Source organism: Aspergillus brasiliensis (genome assembly GCF_001889945.1).
Source record: "Aspergillus brasiliensis CBS 101740 unplaced genomic scaffold ASPBRscaffold_15, whole genome shotgun sequence".
Classification (NCBI taxonomy): domain Eukaryota; kingdom Fungi; phylum Ascomycota; class Eurotiomycetes; order Eurotiales; family Aspergillaceae; genus Aspergillus; species Aspergillus brasiliensis.
The window spans coordinates 52,905-70,113 of record NW_027137456.1 but is presented as its reverse complement, the minus strand read 5'-3'; the positions used below and the strand labels follow the sequence as shown (position 1 = coordinate 70,113).

General features: G+C 54.3%; 8 protein-coding genes across 8 annotated transcripts; 3 read left to right on the top strand and 5 right to left on the bottom strand.

Moving 5' to 3' along the window:
- Positions 1 to 184: 184 nt before the first annotated feature.
- On the bottom strand, positions 185 to 1,720 carry ASPBRDRAFT_33923 (aldehyde dehydrogenase family protein; the record flags this gene model as incomplete). Its single annotated transcript, XM_067623174.1, has 2 exons — positions 185 to 1,320; positions 1,387 to 1,720. 2 exons carry the CDS (start codon positions 1,718 to 1,720, stop codon positions 185 to 187), a joined length of 1,470 nt encoding a protein of 489 aa, XP_067474795.1.
- Positions 1,721 to 2,883: 1,163 nt separating this feature from the next.
- ASPBRDRAFT_33922 (uncharacterized protein) lies at positions 2,884 to 4,695 on the top strand (the record flags this gene model as incomplete). The annotated part of the gene is made up of 1 exon (XM_067623173.1): positions 2,884 to 4,695. One exon carries the CDS (start codon positions 2,884 to 2,886, stop codon positions 4,693 to 4,695), a length of 1,812 nt encoding a protein of 603 aa, XP_067474794.1.
- A 557-nt stretch (positions 4,696 to 5,252) lies between these two features.
- ASPBRDRAFT_33921 (flavin monoamine oxidase family protein) lies at positions 5,253 to 7,310 on the top strand (the record flags this gene model as incomplete). Its single annotated transcript, XM_067623172.1, has 1 exon — positions 5,253 to 7,310. One exon carries the CDS (start codon positions 5,253 to 5,255, stop codon positions 7,308 to 7,310), a length of 2,058 nt encoding a protein of 685 aa, XP_067474793.1.
- A 332-nt stretch (positions 7,311 to 7,642) lies between these two features.
- On the bottom strand, positions 7,643 to 9,457 carry ASPBRDRAFT_58653 (uncharacterized protein; the record flags this gene model as incomplete). Its single annotated transcript, XM_067627937.1, has 5 exons — positions 7,643 to 7,702; positions 7,761 to 8,831; positions 8,886 to 9,055; positions 9,105 to 9,239; positions 9,289 to 9,457. The coding sequence occupies 5 exons, from the start codon at positions 9,455 to 9,457 to the stop codon at positions 7,643 to 7,645; spliced, it is 1,605 nt and encodes a 534-aa protein (XP_067474792.1).
- A 612-nt stretch (positions 9,458 to 10,069) lies between these two features.
- On the bottom strand, positions 10,070 to 11,969 carry ASPBRDRAFT_199781 (glycosyl hydrolase family 43 protein; the record flags this gene model as incomplete). Its single annotated transcript, XM_067621365.1, has 11 exons — positions 10,070 to 10,107; positions 10,164 to 10,578; positions 10,633 to 10,723; positions 10,772 to 10,907; positions 10,958 to 10,963; positions 11,017 to 11,161; positions 11,213 to 11,300; positions 11,355 to 11,566; positions 11,626 to 11,717; positions 11,792 to 11,852; positions 11,904 to 11,969. The coding sequence occupies 11 exons, from the start codon at positions 11,967 to 11,969 to the stop codon at positions 10,070 to 10,072; spliced, it is 1,350 nt and encodes a 449-aa protein (XP_067474791.1).
- Positions 11,970 to 12,027: 58 nt separating this feature from the next.
- ASPBRDRAFT_47606 (uncharacterized protein) lies at positions 12,028 to 13,207 on the bottom strand. Its single transcript, XM_067625889.1, has one exon. The coding sequence runs from the start codon at positions 13,053 to 13,055 to the stop codon at positions 12,501 to 12,503; it is 555 nt and encodes a 184-aa protein (XP_067474790.1). The 5' UTR covers positions 13,056 to 13,207; the 3' UTR covers positions 12,028 to 12,500.
- Positions 13,208 to 13,408: 201 nt separating this feature from the next.
- Positions 13,409 to 14,779, bottom strand: ASPBRDRAFT_33917 (uncharacterized protein; the record flags this gene model as incomplete). The annotated part of the gene is made up of 1 exon (XM_067623171.1): positions 13,409 to 14,779. The coding sequence occupies one exon, from the start codon at positions 14,777 to 14,779 to the stop codon at positions 13,409 to 13,411; it is 1,371 nt and encodes a 456-aa protein (XP_067474789.1).
- Positions 14,780 to 15,655: 876 nt separating this feature from the next.
- Positions 15,656 to 17,161, top strand: ASPBRDRAFT_660736 (uncharacterized protein). The gene has a single exon (XM_067628644.1). The coding sequence runs from the start codon at positions 15,744 to 15,746 to the stop codon at positions 16,947 to 16,949; it is 1,206 nt and encodes a 401-aa protein (XP_067474788.1). The 5' UTR covers positions 15,656 to 15,743; the 3' UTR covers positions 16,950 to 17,161.
- The last annotated feature ends 48 nt before the right edge of the window (positions 17,162 to 17,209 follow it).

Below are 17,209 nucleotides of genomic sequence, written 5' to 3'. Positions count from 1 at the left end.
TATGATGATGATGACGACGACACTCCTTGTTCTAATGTCTATGTACTTTCCTTTGGCGTTTGATGATGATTTACGAGACTTTCCTTGATGTACGGCTATGAGATGATATGATTAATGACATGCCAACTTCCTTTCAGAAATAACCAAGTATAAAGATCCCATTAATAGACATAAGTATAGATAATTACAACGCAATCAACACCGACTTCAACTCGGTCCAATAATCCGTCGCATACCGACTCAACTCCCTGCCCTCGCCACTGCCCTTCCACCCTCCAAACGGCATATCAAACGCCATCGTCGGACTCGTACAGTTCACCCCGACGGTACCGGCCTCAAACTTCTTCGCTGCCCGTAACGCCCGTGAGATATCCCGCGTATACACACTCGCATACAGCCCATACTCGGAGTCATTAGCACGCGCCATGACATCCTCCTCATCAGTGAAGGTATTCACCGCCACCACCGGCCCAAAGATCTCCTCCTTCATCAGCCGCGACTCCTCCGGTACATCTTTCAATATGGTCGGCTGCACGAAGTATCCTTTATCCCCTTCGCGCGCACCCCCCAGATACACTGATACACCTTCCTGCTTCGCTAGGTCCAGGTACCCCTGCACGCGAGCGAACTGGGCCGCATCGGCCTGCGGACCGCGCGTGGTGCCCGGAACGAGCGGGTGGCCGCTCTGGCCCATCTCCGTCATGGTGGATTTCAGCTGTTCGAGGAACTTGGGGGCGATCGCCTCGTGCACGTAGACCCGCGAACTGGCCACGCAGATCTGGCCCGAGTTGGCCAGGATGGACATGGCGGCGGCGGGCACGGCCTTGGTCAGATCGGCGTCGTCCCAGATCACCAGTGGGGATTTGCCGCCCAGCTCGAGGGTCACGCTCTTGAGGTTTGACTCGGCGGCCATCTTCTGGATGGCGCGACCGGTGGCCGTGGACCCTGTGAAGGAGATCTTACGGATGTCCATGTGTCGGGCGATGGCCTCGCCGCAGGGGCGTCCGAACCCGCTGAGCATGTTGAAGACACCGGCGGGGATGCCGGCTTCTTGGGCGCAGCGAGCAGCGACTAGACAGCTTAGGGGGGCCTTTTCGGAGGATTTGATCACGATGGTGTTGCCGGTGATGAGGGCGGCGGCGGCTTTGAAGATCATGGTCACTACGGGGCCGTTCCAGGGGATTATGGCGCCACAGACGCCGAAGGGCTGGCGGAGGCTGATGTTGACGAACCCGGGGGTGTTTAGGGAGGATTCGCCGGTGATGTCGAGGGCTTTGGCGGCGTAGACCCGCACGAAGAGGGGGATGATCTTGCCCAGGTCTGTTTCGATTATGAGTTAGACGTGTCTGTATGATAGTAGTAGAGGGGTGATGAGGGAATGCTGACGGTCATTGTACGCGGGCTTGCCCATGCAAATAGCATCTAGGTAGGAGATTTCATCGGCACAGGCCTCCAGACGATCGGCCCATTTCTCCAGCAAGTGGGCGCGCTGCAAGGCTCCCAGTTCTGACCAGGCAGGGAAGGCCGCTTTGGCGGCGGCCACGGCGCGGTCGACATCCTCGGGGCCGGCTTCGTAGACCGAGGCACTGAGTTCTTCGGTGGCTGGGTTGTACAGATCGAATTTGGACCCCGAGATGGAGGGGACAAACTCGCCGTTGATGAACAGGCGAGTCTCGATGGTGTCCCGCTGGCCGGGATGTTGGGGGATGGATTGAGACATGTGGAAAACCTAGTAGAGGAAATAGATGAAGTGGATGGAGAGTGTCTGGATGTGAGACTTGAGAGACACGGTCAAAGGACCATGGTGATGGTTAAATATAAGCAATTATGGTGATTACGTCTAATGCAGCCTTGAGGGGTGAGATGGCCCGCCCCAACACTAATGCAGTGGTGTAACCGAGTCCTCCTATGAGAGATTCGACCATCCTCATCCCTGTCAAACCTGTCAAAGGAAGCGGATCTTTGACAGTTCGGATGATCTTCATGCTGTCATGGGGCGACCGATTGACTTTCGGTGAGACCGGTTGATAGGGAGATGCTGCTGCTGTTGCTGCTGCTGCTGCCTGGGAGTTACTCGAGACTGGATATGCTGCATGCGGGATAAGGTTTCCAGTACACGAGATCTCGACCGGAGCTACATTCTTAAAGTTGGGAGGGTCTGGGTCAGACTGGATGTATGGTTTGGCTCGCCTGAAGTGGGGCGCAGGGTAAGCCTTAAATTTGAAAGGAGTCAAAGGATTATACGGAGACACCAAAGATTTTAGTCACTATTCCGGATGTTTCCCAAGGCTGATGCTTTGATGGCCATCATTGTATGATCTCAGTGTTGGGAGGGGTACAGGAATAAGATCAGCCTTTTACCAGGGTTGTGTCTTCAAATTATTGGCAGAAGGGCATGCATACTACTGCTGAATGTCATCCTCTGACGGAGATAGGACGGATATCGGAGTTATCGTATATATCCGGGGGATAGATTCCATAACTATATTCTTGGTGCTAAGATGATGATGATGTGTGAATGCTGCAGTGTATGTCTCAGTCAGCTTCTAATGATTAAACAAATTCAACCAACTCGTTATTCCAATTTAAGATGATTAATGTTAATATCACCGCTGACTGCCTAATCAGGCTAGTGGACACCACCTTCACTTTATGGAAATATGCCCCACTGAGACAAACAGTGCAATTGAAACAAACAGATTTAAATGGAGAATTTGCAGTTTGGATAAACAGAACAAACCAGACAAACCCTCTCCAGCAAATAATCTGGGAGTAAAAGACCTACAAAGGCCCCCCTAATACTCCTCAGGGCTCGAAAAATAAATTTGAGAATCTTGCGCAAAATGTATCCTCTCATCTTACTATCCTCCTCTGCTTGCAGTCATGGCTGGCACTTTGCCATCAGTCCTGCAGGCCTTGCTGGCTGATTCCCACTACTTCTCCCTGCGGAGATCGGTCAGCCACCACCACCACCACCACCATCATCAGCATGACATCGCCTCCATCGAATCTATGGACTCATGGGCCCAGTTCCGACTCATGAAGCAGCTGCTCTGTGTCAGACATCCTCGCCAGACTTTTCCATCCTCCTTACTCCAGGAAATTGATCAGGTTCTGCTGGAGGAGCGTGCCAGTCGCCTGCTGATTGACGCTGCGTCCATTCCGGCCCTCTCAACTTCATCATCAGCAGATACTCTCCCTGCCACGCTCCACCTATGGCAAGGAGACATCACCACGCTGGATGGCATCACCGCCATTACCAATGCGGCCAATGAGCAGATGCTGGGCTGTTTCCAACCCGCCCATCGATGTCTGGACAATGTCATCCACGCCCGGGCAGGTCCCCGTTTGCGTGAAGAATGTTTCCAGCAGATGGCTCAGGGACAGCGCATCTTGCCGGTTGGCCAGGCGTGTGCCACCAAAGGCTACTGTCTACCATCTCCATATGTGATTCATACCGTGGGCCCCCAGCTGGACGCCGGACAGCCGGTGCCCACCGCGCACCAACGCCAACAGCTGCGGCAATGCTACGAGGCCGTCCTGGACGTCGCAGAGTCCCTGCCCGCATCGGACCCGCAGGGCAAGACCATCGCTCTCTGTGGCATCTCGACCGGACTGTTTGCCTTTCCTGTGGAGGAGGCTGCGTCCATCGCCGTTAAGTCTGTTCTCGACTGGCTGCGGCGCCATCTGAACACCTCCATCACCAACATCATCTTCAATACCTTTCTCGACACCGACACGGCCATCTACCAACAGACGCTCAAGGAGATGCACTATCCATCTCCCTCCCTCGTGCCACTTCCCAAGGTGCACGGAGACTCCCTCAACCAAGCCAAAGCCTGGCTGGCTGGCGCCGATACCATCGTCATCAGCTGCGGAGCCGGCATCTCCGCTGCCACTGGCCTCGACTATACCTCGACCACTCTGTTCGACCGCCACTTCCCAGCGTTCAAGCAATATCAGCTGCGCCGACTCTACGACACCTTCGGCCGCACCAACCGCGACTGGCCCTCCGAGAGCGTCCGATGGGGATTCTACTTCACCCATCTGGACCTGGTGCGTCGCTGGCCCCGCTCATCCCTCTATACCTCCCTGCTCGAATGGCTGGCATCGCGGTTCCAACCGGATCAGGTCCACGTGCGGACCTCCAATGCCGACGGACTCTTTGCCGCCCATGGACTGCCCGACGCGCAGCTCTCCACGCCCCAGGGCCAGTATGCCTTTCTGCAATGTTTGAAGAACTGCCGTCCGGATGCCGTCTTCCCATCTGAACCGTATCTCGACGCTGCCCGGCCGCATCTGGATCCAGACACGCAGGCCGTCACGGCGCAGGACAAGATCCCGACCTGTCCGTTCTGTGGTGGCGCCATGTCGATCTGTGTGCGCGCGGGAGACTGGTTCAACGAACGACCCTTTTCTCCCGGCGAGACGCGGTGGCACCAGTTTCGCGAGGCCTTTCTCGCCGATCGGACACGAAACGTAGTCATTCTCGAGTTGGGTGTCGGCCTCTCCACACCCGGGGTGCTGCGATGGGAGAATGAGGAGCTGGTCGAGCAGGGCGATGGACGGGTACGACTGGTGCGCGCGGGTTTGGGTGACGCTGTACAGGTTCCTGGGGAGCTGGCTGCTGCGCAGCTAGCCACCAGCATAGAAGGCGACCTGCAGGATGTGGTTCGGGCGATTGTGGCTCCGTAGGATGCCAAATGATATGTATATATGATATGTCCAATTTGCCAAAGCGGTCCTTTGCCGGACCGGAGTACATTTCTTATCTGAACCATATGGCTTTCCGGATACGTAAGTTTTTTCAGCTACGCCCAATTCTATCTGAGGCATTCTCCGGACACGCTATAAGCTTCGCTAGATATCAGCGATCACTTTCTGGGGATGGCACTGATAGATGGGAACCATCTCAGATAAGACCCCATCGTGTATCTGCATCAGACGATGTGGCTATCGAGGATCGGCTTCTAGCGGAAGTTTCCCAACGGCAATTATTGAATGTTGATCGGCGGTGCACCACCAGATCTGGCCTGGGGAAATGGACCCGCAAATGGCAGCGGAGGTATACCTCTACTTATGCAGGACCGTCAATTATTGATATCGTCCACTGCTGGACTGTAAGGTGCCAAACCCGAGTTGCTCAGGCGAAATGGGCTGTGGTAGTCCGATATAAATCCATGGTCGGTACCTGCATAATCGCTATACTCAAGGGTTTTAGGGGTATGCCCTCTGTCAACATCAGACACACCATGTCTCGCTACAGCCGGTGGTATACTCCGCTTGTTTTGGGCCTGTTCTGCAGCGTCCTAACAGGGGCAACCTCTCAGCATACTCCCAGAGAGATTGACAGGGAAGTCTTGAAATTCCACGTGCCGAGCCTAGTCACCGCAGACTCCCTCCACAACGTGCATCTGGACTTCCTGGACAGCAGCTATGAAGGTCACATCGAACTATTCTACGGGGACTGCCACTCCGGCCAGGGACATCATGACATCGGCCACATCCTCATTGCCCGTGACGCCCACCCGGAGCGCTTCGTCTGGATCACCCCCGCCGATGCGCCCAATCTACACTGTCTCCACGCCGTATCTGGATCGACTCTGCTCGCTCGCTCCGACCCCATACCAATCGCTACCCGCTTGTCTCGTCGGGAAAGCATCGCCGATGTAGCCGATATGCTAGGCCCGTGGTTCGACGGCGTCGCGTACATGCAAGGCAAGGACCCCAGCCAGGCCGTGGTATCAGCAGCGAAAAACTCCTCCGTGGCAATCATCGGCGGCGGCATCTCCGGGCTGATGACGAGCCTGTTGCTGAACTCCGTCGGCATGACCAACTGGCACATTGTGGAGTCCTCGCATCGACTCGGTGGCCGCATTCGCACCCATTACATGAACAACTCGCGACCCGATCAGTACCAGTACCAGGAGATGGGTCCGATGCGCTTCCCCATGAATATCACCTATGCCAATACCAACGAGACGCTCGAAATCCAGGACCAACGATTAGTCCTCCAGCTGGCCGATGTCCTGAATCAGCTCAACGCCGACGCCGATCCGGACCTGCAGGTCACCTTCATCCCCTTTATCCAGGAAAACCCTAACCTCCCAGCCGACACGGGAGGTGTGCGTCTCCCCGATGGTCGAATCCCGACTGTCGCCCAGGTGGCCGCCAACTCATCGCTAGCGTATACAGCGCCGCCCGCGGATCCCACCGCGGTGGCAGAAGCCAAAGCCCAGTACATGCAGTGGGCCCAGACCGACCAGATCAGTAAGATCCGGGCAGTCGCTGACAACATGTATCGCGCCCACAAAGCGGCCGTGGAAGACGGATTCTACCACTGGTCCGAAGCCGCCTATATGCGGTACGCGATGGGGAAGGACGCCAATATCACCGACTACGTCGCGGGCTCGTCCAACAATCCCATCTGGGATGGGTTCTACGATCAAGTCTACTTTGCGGCCACCTCATGGTATACCATCGACCAGGGGGTGGAATCGTTAGTCCGAGCCTTCCTGCCGCACGTCGCGGATAAGTCTACCCTCGGACGGGCCGTGGACGGGCTCTCGTATAATGCAACCACGGGCAAGATCGCCTATACCTGGCGCGACTCGCCGATGCAGATCACGCCCGAGCGCAGCGAAGAATATGATTATGCGGTGGTGGCTGCGCCATTCACCAAGGTGCGGATGTGGGAATTGCCACACTACTCGTCGCTTCTGAGTCGGGCCATCTCGGAGACGAACTATGAGCCCGCTTGCAAGGTTGCTTTGCTGTATGAATCGCGGTTCTGGGAGCATCAGGAGCAGCCGATCTTCGGGGGCTGTGGGACGGTGGATGTGCCGGGCGTGCAATACGTATGCTATCCCTCGTTTAATCTCAATGGGACCGGTCCCGCAGCGGTTCTGGGTGCTTATTCCCATGGAAGTCCCGCGCGGAATGTAGGGGCGTTGAAACCGGAGGATTATGTGGCTCTGGCGCGGCGTAGCATGGTGGAGATTCATGGGACGATTGCCGAGGAACAGTTTACGGGCATCTCGGATGTGCACTGCTGGGAGAATGATGAACATCAGGTCGGCGCCTGGACACATCCCCTCGTTGGGCAGCAGCAGATTTTCCTGCCTGCTTACTATCAGACGGAGTTTCAGACCATTTTTATCGGCGAGCATACCTCGTATACTCATGGCTGGATCTCGGCGGCGTTGGACTCCGCCGTGCGTGGGACTACCCAGCTCTTGTTGGACTTGGGGCTGGTGGATGAGGCCAAGGCGGTTGTAAATGAGTGGATGGGGCGATGGATTGAATTGTAGACATGCACGGGTGTACTTTTACAAACATATTTCTCTTGTTTACAAGCTCAGATAAATTAAGTTGATAGCGAATCGGGGCTCTCGGCCAGCCCCGAATCCCCGATGATGCCTCCGAGATGCCCCGTCGGTTCCCGAAGGAGGACTTGTAGATCCCCCACTTTGACTGTCAACAATGTAATCTGGCGGTGGTAATTGGTAATCAGATGTGACATGGAATGTCTACGAGTTGGGATAAGACTACTATAGCCGAACATGGTGTATTCTGCAATCACGAGAAAGAACCACTATTCCTGCTATGCAATATACATATACAGCCATCATGTATACTACCACTACGGTCCTTCACGTTCCTCCCGATCGCGAGTCCGTTGCTGGCTAATATACCGTCTCCACTAAATGCAGTCAGCAATGCCACACCTTCAAACTCAATTCGAAAAGGTGAGTACTCACCATCGGATTACAAAAATAAACCGGAACCCCCAACAGCAGCACCCCACCCACCACACCGGCTAGAATGCCCATCGCCGCCGGATAACTATACTTCGCTACCATCGGATTCAAGCCATAGCTGACCCCAAAGCCGATAAGATTCTTCGTCCCTACGACAGTCACCAACGCCGGACCAGGGTTCTTCTCCCATGCCTCGGTGGCAAAGGACGTGGTGCGGATGAGGGTCGAGACGAAGGCGACCTGGTACAGCGTCCATCCCATGAATGGTCCGCCCCAGGTGGCGTTGCCGCTGGCAGTGAAGCCGTACAATATTAACGAGGCGACGGCCAATAGTCCCGGGGCTATTAATAAGAGGAGGTGATGTTCGGGTTTGTGAACACCCCCCGCGCGTCGGGCTAACCAGACAATGATCCGGTCGCCGAGGATCCCCGCGTAGAGCATGCCGCCTAGTCCGCCGAAGACGCCGCCGAGGTTGATCAGGCCGATGTTGGCGGCGGACCAGTGGTAGTTGTATTCCAAGACGGTGTTGTAGGTGAGAGAGACGCCGACGGACCCGCCGAGGATGACGGCGGAGAGCAGTGTGGCGTAGATGATGCCCGGCGAGCTGAAGGTCTCGAGCATCTGCCACCAGGTGAGGAGGACGTTGCGGACAGGATGGGGACAGAGGCGTGGCCAAGCGCTGAGCATCTGGCGGTAGGTCTTTTTGGGTGGTATGTCGCCGCCGAGGTCGGCGTAGGAGCGACCCTCTTCGCTGGAAAGGTAGTCCTGGGTTTCGGCGGCAGTGAGGACGCGTGTGACTCCATATTGATCGGTGACGACGGCATGGTCGCCCAGGAAGACTGGCCGTCGCTGGAATCGCGTCTCGAAGCAGGCAAACACGACCAGCACGAGTCCGACGGCGACAGTGATAACAAACACCCAGTAGAACCAGCGCCAGCCTAGCGCGGCGACTTCGTATGAACTGGCTAGTGTCAGAAGACTCGTCACGATGTTCTGAGTGGCCCAGTAGATGCCGTAGATGGTGCCGCGCTGGTGGATGAAGGTCACCTCTGCTAACATCAGAGGGAGGAGCTATCGTAGATTAGAACAACAACAGATATATGAGAACTGGTACAGGCGTCGCACCGATTCTGTCGCGCCTGTAGCGAATCCTAACAAAATGCGCAGCCCGAAATGCTGGGCCCAGTTGTTGGACAAGGCACAACCGATCAATGAACCCAGTAGAACGGTGTTGGCGATGAGCATCACCGGTCGACGTCCGCAGACCAGGGCCAGCGGCAGGATGATGTAGTTTCCTGCATGCTTAAGCGGGTGATGAGAACATAACAGAGGAGGGTATCTCACCGATTCCCACAAACAACGAAGGGAAAGTCGAGAGCCAGACAACCTGATTGGTACTGCGACCTTCTGCACCGTACATCTCAAAGAACACATTCAAAACAGCGCCCAGTCCACCAACGACGGAGAGAGACATGATAGCTGGCTGGTGAGCTGACTTTCGATAGTCACCAGGGGGAAGGAAGCTTACAGAACCAACAGCAGCACACCACAATGCCCGTCTTCTCCCACAGTGCAAAGTTCAAAGGGTCATTGGGGTCGTCGCTGGGCACTGGAAGACGCTGGATGCGACCCGTGTCGTCCACCAGGACCTTGTCGACATTCTCGATGCAGTCGACGGCAATCTTCTTGTCCGCCATGCTGCTGGATGCTCATGCTTGAACAACGGCCGCATGGCAGCGTGCTCGGAGGGATTTTAAACTCCCAATTTATGTCCACACTCCGAGCAGGCTAAGCAAAACAGAGAATGCGGGGAAGATCTGGGGAATTATGGACACGAAGAGCGCCGAGGACAGCAGCCCCGAAGGTTTTGGATGCCGCCGAGCACGTGGATGTCTTATTGCTGGCATCATTCGGCAGGACGCTCCACATCGACGTGTCCCTCGTGGGTGTGGAGCAATCAAACAAAGTTGGGACACACAGCAGAGGTGCATGTTAGCCTGCGACAATCGCTGAAGATCTGAAGGGGGTGTGTGGTTCAACTTTCAAGAGCTGAAGATTGGCTCGGGGCTTGGCCGCTACGCTCGGACGCTCGGGGCGCTCCGAGCACCTTGAATGACCGAGGAAGATAAAGACGCATTCACATTATGCCTACAGGATGAATGTAATTTAAAACGGGGTCTGCGAGATTCTAAGGAGCAGAAGACCTGTATACCCTCAAAGCTGTTCTACTGGTATGCTGTCTGCACGTTATATCCCTCCCACCGCATATCCGTTGAAGACCGTTCTATCACCGAAATCATCTGGAGGGTTTACTCGTCGGGCACGAGTAACCGGTCAATATCGGGGCCTATTCGGATGCTCAATTAGCGACATTACCTGCATCTTCACAGCCTCAAGACATACCGTATGCCTCCTCATACGCGCTAAAGGTGATGACATTGTCATCTCCGCTCTCCAGCTGGGCGTTCAGCACCGAGGTAGCCGGCGTGTTTCCATTATCGGACGGCAGGAATGCCAAAACCTGCGACTTGCCGTTCACCGTGACGGTGGCATAGCGCTGGGTAGAGTCGCCGTTTTCATATCTCACCTGGATGGTGGTCGTCGTCGACGCTTCGCTGGAGATGTTGCGCATCTCGAGAGTTCCGTTGTCGGACCCTCCGATCCAGCCCACAGATTCGTCGCCCGAGCAGCCGCTGCATGAGATCACCTTCGCTCCGTTGGATAGAACACTGGTGGATGCCTCCGCTTCGGGGTCGGTTTCGTCGCCCCCAGACGACCAGGTGCCGTCTGTGGAGGGGATCCAGTTGGAGCTGTCAGTCTGTGGTCGCAGTCAGTAAGAGGCAGTCATAGATACTTCTGGCATAAATCTGACCAAGGTTGCGTTGGTTCCACTCAATGTCAAGGGTAGCCAAATGTACGTCGAGGCCATCAGATTCGAAGAGACCCAGCGGTCACCCATGTACCTGCCATCGTCAGCACAACAGGATCCTCTCTACTCCAACCATGCTCACATCACGCTCTTCCCAACCTGCAGGACAAAGGTGGTCTGGGAGTCATAAGTGTCAGTCCCCGCCGTTGCAAAGTCACTCCAATCACTCCATGTGCCATTGAGATCGGTGGAAGTGGTGTACTTGTTATCGTTGGCAGCTATATCATGTCAGTCGTCACACAAGCTACTATCCTTGGACACCACGTACACCATCCTGTGGATTCTCAGGTTAGCAAGGCAATGCGACCGGAAGATTGATATACTCACCAGTCAACTGCGATCCAAACATGAAATACACCCCATCTTGCTTGTAGATGGCCGGTGCCTCATAATGCTCGGGGAACAGGTGCGTGGTATAGGATACATTGAGGTAGTTGTCGGTCAACCGGTCAATTCGCAAGCCGTTCGGGCGCTGTCAGGTTAGCTTGTCTTTGCTCACTAGTAGAATATGGTGTTAACTTACATCTTCAGAGAGCAAATAGGCTGTTCCGTTGTCATCCTTGAACAGACCGATATCGCGCGACTGATGGCCCAACGGCTGGAACGAACCACTAGACCCGATATGAGATGGTCTTCAGTGCGAGAGAGTTTCCGCTGATGCTTACAGATAATCGTACTCTCCACAGACACTTGAAGAGGTGGCTACCCCCGTTTTCGCCTCGCCGTAAGAGCTATCGTCAATGTGCATCCACATCACATACGTGGAAGTGTCCTCGTTGTAGATGATCTTGGGCCGCTCCACGACGCGGTCGGGGCCGAGGTCTCCACTGCTCTGCAAGGAGAGCAATTCACCCTCGAACGTCCACTCGACCAGATTCTAGAGGGATCATCAGAAATGTGTGTAGTCTAAAATTCACCCGATCGGATATGACACACGGTGCTGGAGTAGCAATTGATGGACTGGAAAGCGCTCCCGTTCAGGTGGTTCTCCCCGACCCAGTAGTACGTGTCGTCCACTTCAATAATGCCTGGAAATGGGATGATCAGAGTGACATCCGACCGGACAATATGGATCTATATCTGCGGTTTATCAAGTACGTACCACCGCCATGCGCTTGGATGTGCTGATTTGACCCTGTGGCAGTCCATGTCGCGCCCGGAACCTGCCGCTGTTAGTTTTTGAAGTCTCGGAATGCGTAAGGAAAGGCACGAACAATCTGCAACGATGCAGTTGCAACATTGGCGATTGCCACGGAAGCAAGAAAAACTTGCGCCAGCATGATGTTATATCAATATCAAGCAAGAAGTTGTATACAAAGATGAAGAGGTATCTGCCAGGAGCAAGCATGTCGGGAAGCAACTAATATGTACATGATGCAGGTGAGGGGAGGAGGGCATGGGGTGATTGGGGGAGAAATCCCCTGTCGACCATTATATTGCTGACGGTGCTACTCAACCGTGTCTCATATTTCTTCAGGGATCCTGGCTGGCTTTGCTGTAGGATCTGCATGATTCTTTGGGGATTGCTCCGGTGGAGGTGAAACCCCCGCCCGTGAGTCCGTTGATCCCTTCCAAGTCCGACGCTTCTCAGCAGCTGCAAGGAACAGGCCACTTTCCTTCTATCATATATTCATCTATTCATCAGTCTGTTGACCTTCACCTGACCGCTCTCTTAATTCCGATCACAGTTCCGTCAATGCAATCTGCAATTATAAGGCCCACAGATGCAAGGATGAAAGGCGCACTACCGTTGACAGTCCGAACCGATTCCTTCTAGGGTAAATTTCTTCCCCGTTCCATAGATTGTCCATCTATATCTGTGGAATTGGGAAGATCATACTGGCAAGTTCGGTGATCTCTTCAACACCAAGACCCTGGAGGCGTTGAAGGATCTCGTCCACCATGGTCGCGGGAAGCCCCTCCTTCTTGCGAGAGTAGATGTCAATGGCAGCCGGGGTGAAGAGAGTTTTGGCAAAGTAAGTGACCATCCACTGGTTATTTGCTTCCACTGTCTGGCCAAACCCAAGGCACTCCCAGTGCGAGCTCGCGATCATCAGCCAACCTTTTCCGCGCCAGTCCCAGGCCCCTTGGTTCCCCGGGGACGGAGTGTCCACGCCACGAACCGACCTGACCTTCTTGGACCCGATGGCTTGATATTGGACCAGATCGTCAATCTTTACCGTGCCCGACGAATCCGGCGGAAGTAACTGGTACGTGATGTTGACATTGCACTTGCCCTTCCACAGCGGTAGACTGGAGTGCGTGACATGCCAGGTGCCGAGGAGGAAGTCATTGGTCGGAGGTACACATTTGGGTCCCCTATTGGCGTAGATTTTAGGGAGCCCGATGATGAGGGAAGAAGCCATGGTTGGGCTTAACGATGCGTGGATGTGCGACAGAGATGACAACAAGGGAAAGGGGGCCTCTGGAAGAAGAGGGAGATCCAATCAATCCCGCAGATTGCTTACTTAAACCCCGACTTTTGCTGTCAGAATCCTTCCTTGCAGGTGTCAGCCACCCATGAGTTGAATATCCGTAATTACCTCGCGGAGTATTGATTGGATTATTTAAGCTAGCTCCCTAGTATCACGACTGTGTACGATGACAATTGAATCATTTGTAGACATCTTCATGGCCAACATACACACTAGGCATCTGTCTCCCATCATCTTCCACAGAGATGCCCATAACCTGCTCAAAAATCACGCTTCAGTAGTTCTTATCTTCCCAACTGTGCAGTTGTCGCCGGTGTCACAGACCCTCCACCGGTGAGCTGCTTGGTCGTCCCGTTCAACCATCGGTTGGCAACTGCACTCGAATCATAATACAACGTGTATCCCGCACTGCAGACATTGCTCAAGGTAGTGTCCGAGTCCGTGAAATTGTTAAGCACCGTGTCGTTGGTCAACGTCCACGTGGAGGTCGCATCCAGCGAGACAGCGAAGCTCGACGTGCCATAGCCCGAGTAAGCTGTCCCCGTCCACGAGGAGTAGTCCGTCAGTGACCAGCTAATACTGCTGCCATTGTATGCCACAAGGTCTCCTGCTAGATCGGATGCGGACACCGTCACGGTTGCTTCAGCGGCAGCTGTGGAATCCGCAAAATAGCTAAAGTCCTGTGTCACTTGAGAGTGATTGGCAATGACCAAGATTCCCGACGTCGTGTTGATGGCTGTACTTGCTAGGTGGGAGCTGGCAATGACATTGCCGAACCAAAGCGCCGCTGCTGCCTCCGGGAGAACAGTCAGACGAGAGTTCGTCAAGTTGATCTCCGAGCCAGACCCTCGAGTCCCCGATGAGAATACCACTGCCCCCGCCAGTAGGCCCGCGGTGAGATCGGAATCGTAGATGTCAATCTGGGCGGTATCCAGGAATGCAATGGGGGCCTGCTCGGCATACCCTACGATGTTCTCGGCGTAGACGGTGCCCTGGCCGTAGATGATGGCGCTTCCAATACCTGCCGTGTGCGCGACGGAGTCGTACACATACACGTAGCCTTGTGGACTGTCCCCCGCAAACGACGAAGATCGATAAGCCCCGGAGTAGTGCTCCAGGTTGCGTCCAACAATGGTGCCGTAGCCTGCTGCATACAGGCCGTGCGAGACCGGACCCGAGCTGTACAGGCTTGAGTCCGAGATGGAGACATACGTATTGTTTCCGTAGGAATAGACATTGGCTGCCCCGTTGTGGACTGTCACATTGACATGGTCAAGATATGCCACGGACTCGTTGGCCACATTCACAGCTGCGTTCAAGCCAAAGAAACTGGATTGGTAGAGATCACTGGAGTACCCGTGCTTGACAATGGTCGAGTAGGAGACATTCACGTCAGACCCTTCGGTGATAACAAGGACGCTGGTGTCATTGGCAGAGACGGTGAGCGTTTCATGCGCGATGGTATCAGTCTGGTCGGAGTATTCATAAGCACCAACAATAGCATTGACTTGATAGGTAGTCGGGGTGTAATCCCAATCCGCAGTCAGCGCATCATCGGCGGCATCGGCAGTGAGATCAGCAAAGTCACTGGAGTCGTGGATGGTAATTGTGGCCGCACTGAGGGCAGCAAGAAGGAGGAGAGATAGCATCTTCATACTGATAACCGACTGTGGACGTGGGATAGACCCTTCTGGAGAATGGTTGCAACGGGGCCTTTATAGGAATCGCCGGACAGCTGCTTCCGATCCCTGAATGATCACAACACAAGTTCACAAGCACCCTCCCCGGGCTAATATGGAGGACTGCCGCGTCACCTCCTCACCAAAAGCACCATGATTGGCTATCGTTTATCGGGATTGTGAAAAGCGTCTCGATGATGGGGACAAACAGGGCCGCGTCTCCATCTTCGGCTCCACTTCTCCATCACCTTATTCAAGCTTAATATCTCGACACCAGACCTTTATCAGAACCGTGGGGCAAGTGGTGGGTTTATCTAAGTTGATCTTGCTCACGAATTATACGTGCCGATATTCTGATGACAAGGATGAGTCAAGAGACAGCCTCTTCAATGCCACAAGCGTGCAAAGACATCTTCCTGAACCTTTTGCGGAGACAACAGAGCACCTCAAGATTGCCTTGCAGAGTGATTGCCGTGGAGCCGAAGAGTATATTAAACGCGTAACACCATTCAAAAAAATTTCGACCCCTAGATGCCGATTCTCCGGTGACAGGTACTGCGAATTGGTCAACGGAGCCATGACGAGGCGTTGGGGCTTTGACCAACGCAATGCAAGCAGAGAAAGGCATCAATCACATCTATTTCCCCGCATTATTCCCCCACATTTACAGGGTGGACACTCGTACGGGGTCTGATATTTCATGCAGCATACGTGGAGTGTGCATGGAGTTGAACAGAACCTGGGGAGAGAAACCCGAAGCACGCCGATGGGCCACGTTCCGACTTGATATGGAACTCGACGAGAGAAGGAGTATAGCACGCAGGATGCCTATAAAAGCCAGCATGATGGGAGCTCAAGATGAACATTGCAGACTGTGTTGTATTGAATTATACAAAGCTAAAAGACCCGAGGCGCCATATTCATTCCGTTTAGCTTTATCATGCCTCGGTCGTGGAAGGTCCTCATTGGAGGCAGTCTTCAACTGCTGACAGTAGTAAATGCTGCAGCAACCTCCACCACCAGTTCGCTTCCCACAACAGCGGCATATTATGTCATGGAAACAACCAAGACATTTGCCCATACGACCCTGACTGCTACCGGAACCGATGAAGCGGTCATCATTGTCAAGGAGACAGGCGTTGCCATCTTGTCTGACGTGACCCTGATCAAGACCGGTAACACGACGAGCAGCGATGACAGCTCCTTCACGGATTTGAATGCCGCAGTCGGCGTGGAGACCAACGGCACAGTATATATCACCGATAGCAGCATCACCACCAACGGCTTGAGTGCCAATGGACTACACACCTATGAGGACGGCACCACCGCCTACCTCTCTAATGTGTACATTCACGCAGAAGGAGATGGTTCACATGGCATCTACACCGCAGGGGGAGCCATCTATGGTGACAACCTTGAGATCTACACTTATGATGGCCACGGCAGTGCCATCGCCACGGACCAAGGTGGTGGTGTCATTGTGGTTGACGATTCGGCCGCATACACCTACGGTGCTCTCTCAGCGTTGGTCTACTCCACTGGCAATATCACAGTCCGCTCCCTCACTGGCACTTCTGCCATTGCTCCTGTGGCATGCATTGATGGGGCGAACTCGTTCACCCTCACTGATTGTGACGTTTCCTCCGGAACGGAGAACCATGGGGTGTTTCAGATCGTGAGTACAGTCTCGAGCAGCATAACAGAAACTGCCTATGCCTATGTGAATGGTGGGTCGGTGTCCGAGACCAATGGCACCTATGGCTTGCTCTTTGTGGCCAACATCGAGGCCTATGTGTACCTGACCGATGTCGCCATCTCCATCCGATCGGGGATTCTCGCCAATATTACTGCCGACAGTGAATGGGGCACCTCGGGGGAGAATGGGGGCACTGCCAATGTGTATCTCACGGGAGTTGATGTCATCGGCGACATCTACGTGGATGACATCAGCGCGGTCAATCTGTATCTGATCAGGTCAAGCTGGACAGGCGCGCTGAATGAGGCGAACACCACGGGGTCGGCATCGGTATATCTGGATTCCAGCAGTACCTGGACACTGACGGGGGATTCGAATGTCGAAAGCATCAGCCGGGCAAATGGGTCCAGCATCATTACCGGTCAATATCGAGTAACCGAGGTTGCTTAGGGGTATACCACCGAGCAAAGGGTGGTGCTATGGCGAAAGTCCCCATGTAGTCAATTAGCAGAGGAGTAGCATACTAGCTTTGCAACAAGCAATGATATTGAGCTGTTATTTTCTCAGCACTGTGGGCTGCAGCCATCGGGTCTGGGTTCGGATAACATTCGCCGATTGAAGGTCCGACGGTCCCGCAATATCCGAGCGAGTCTATTAACTTCTTCCCCGCACGAGAGAATAGCAGTTAGACTTTCTGCACGATTTCTCCC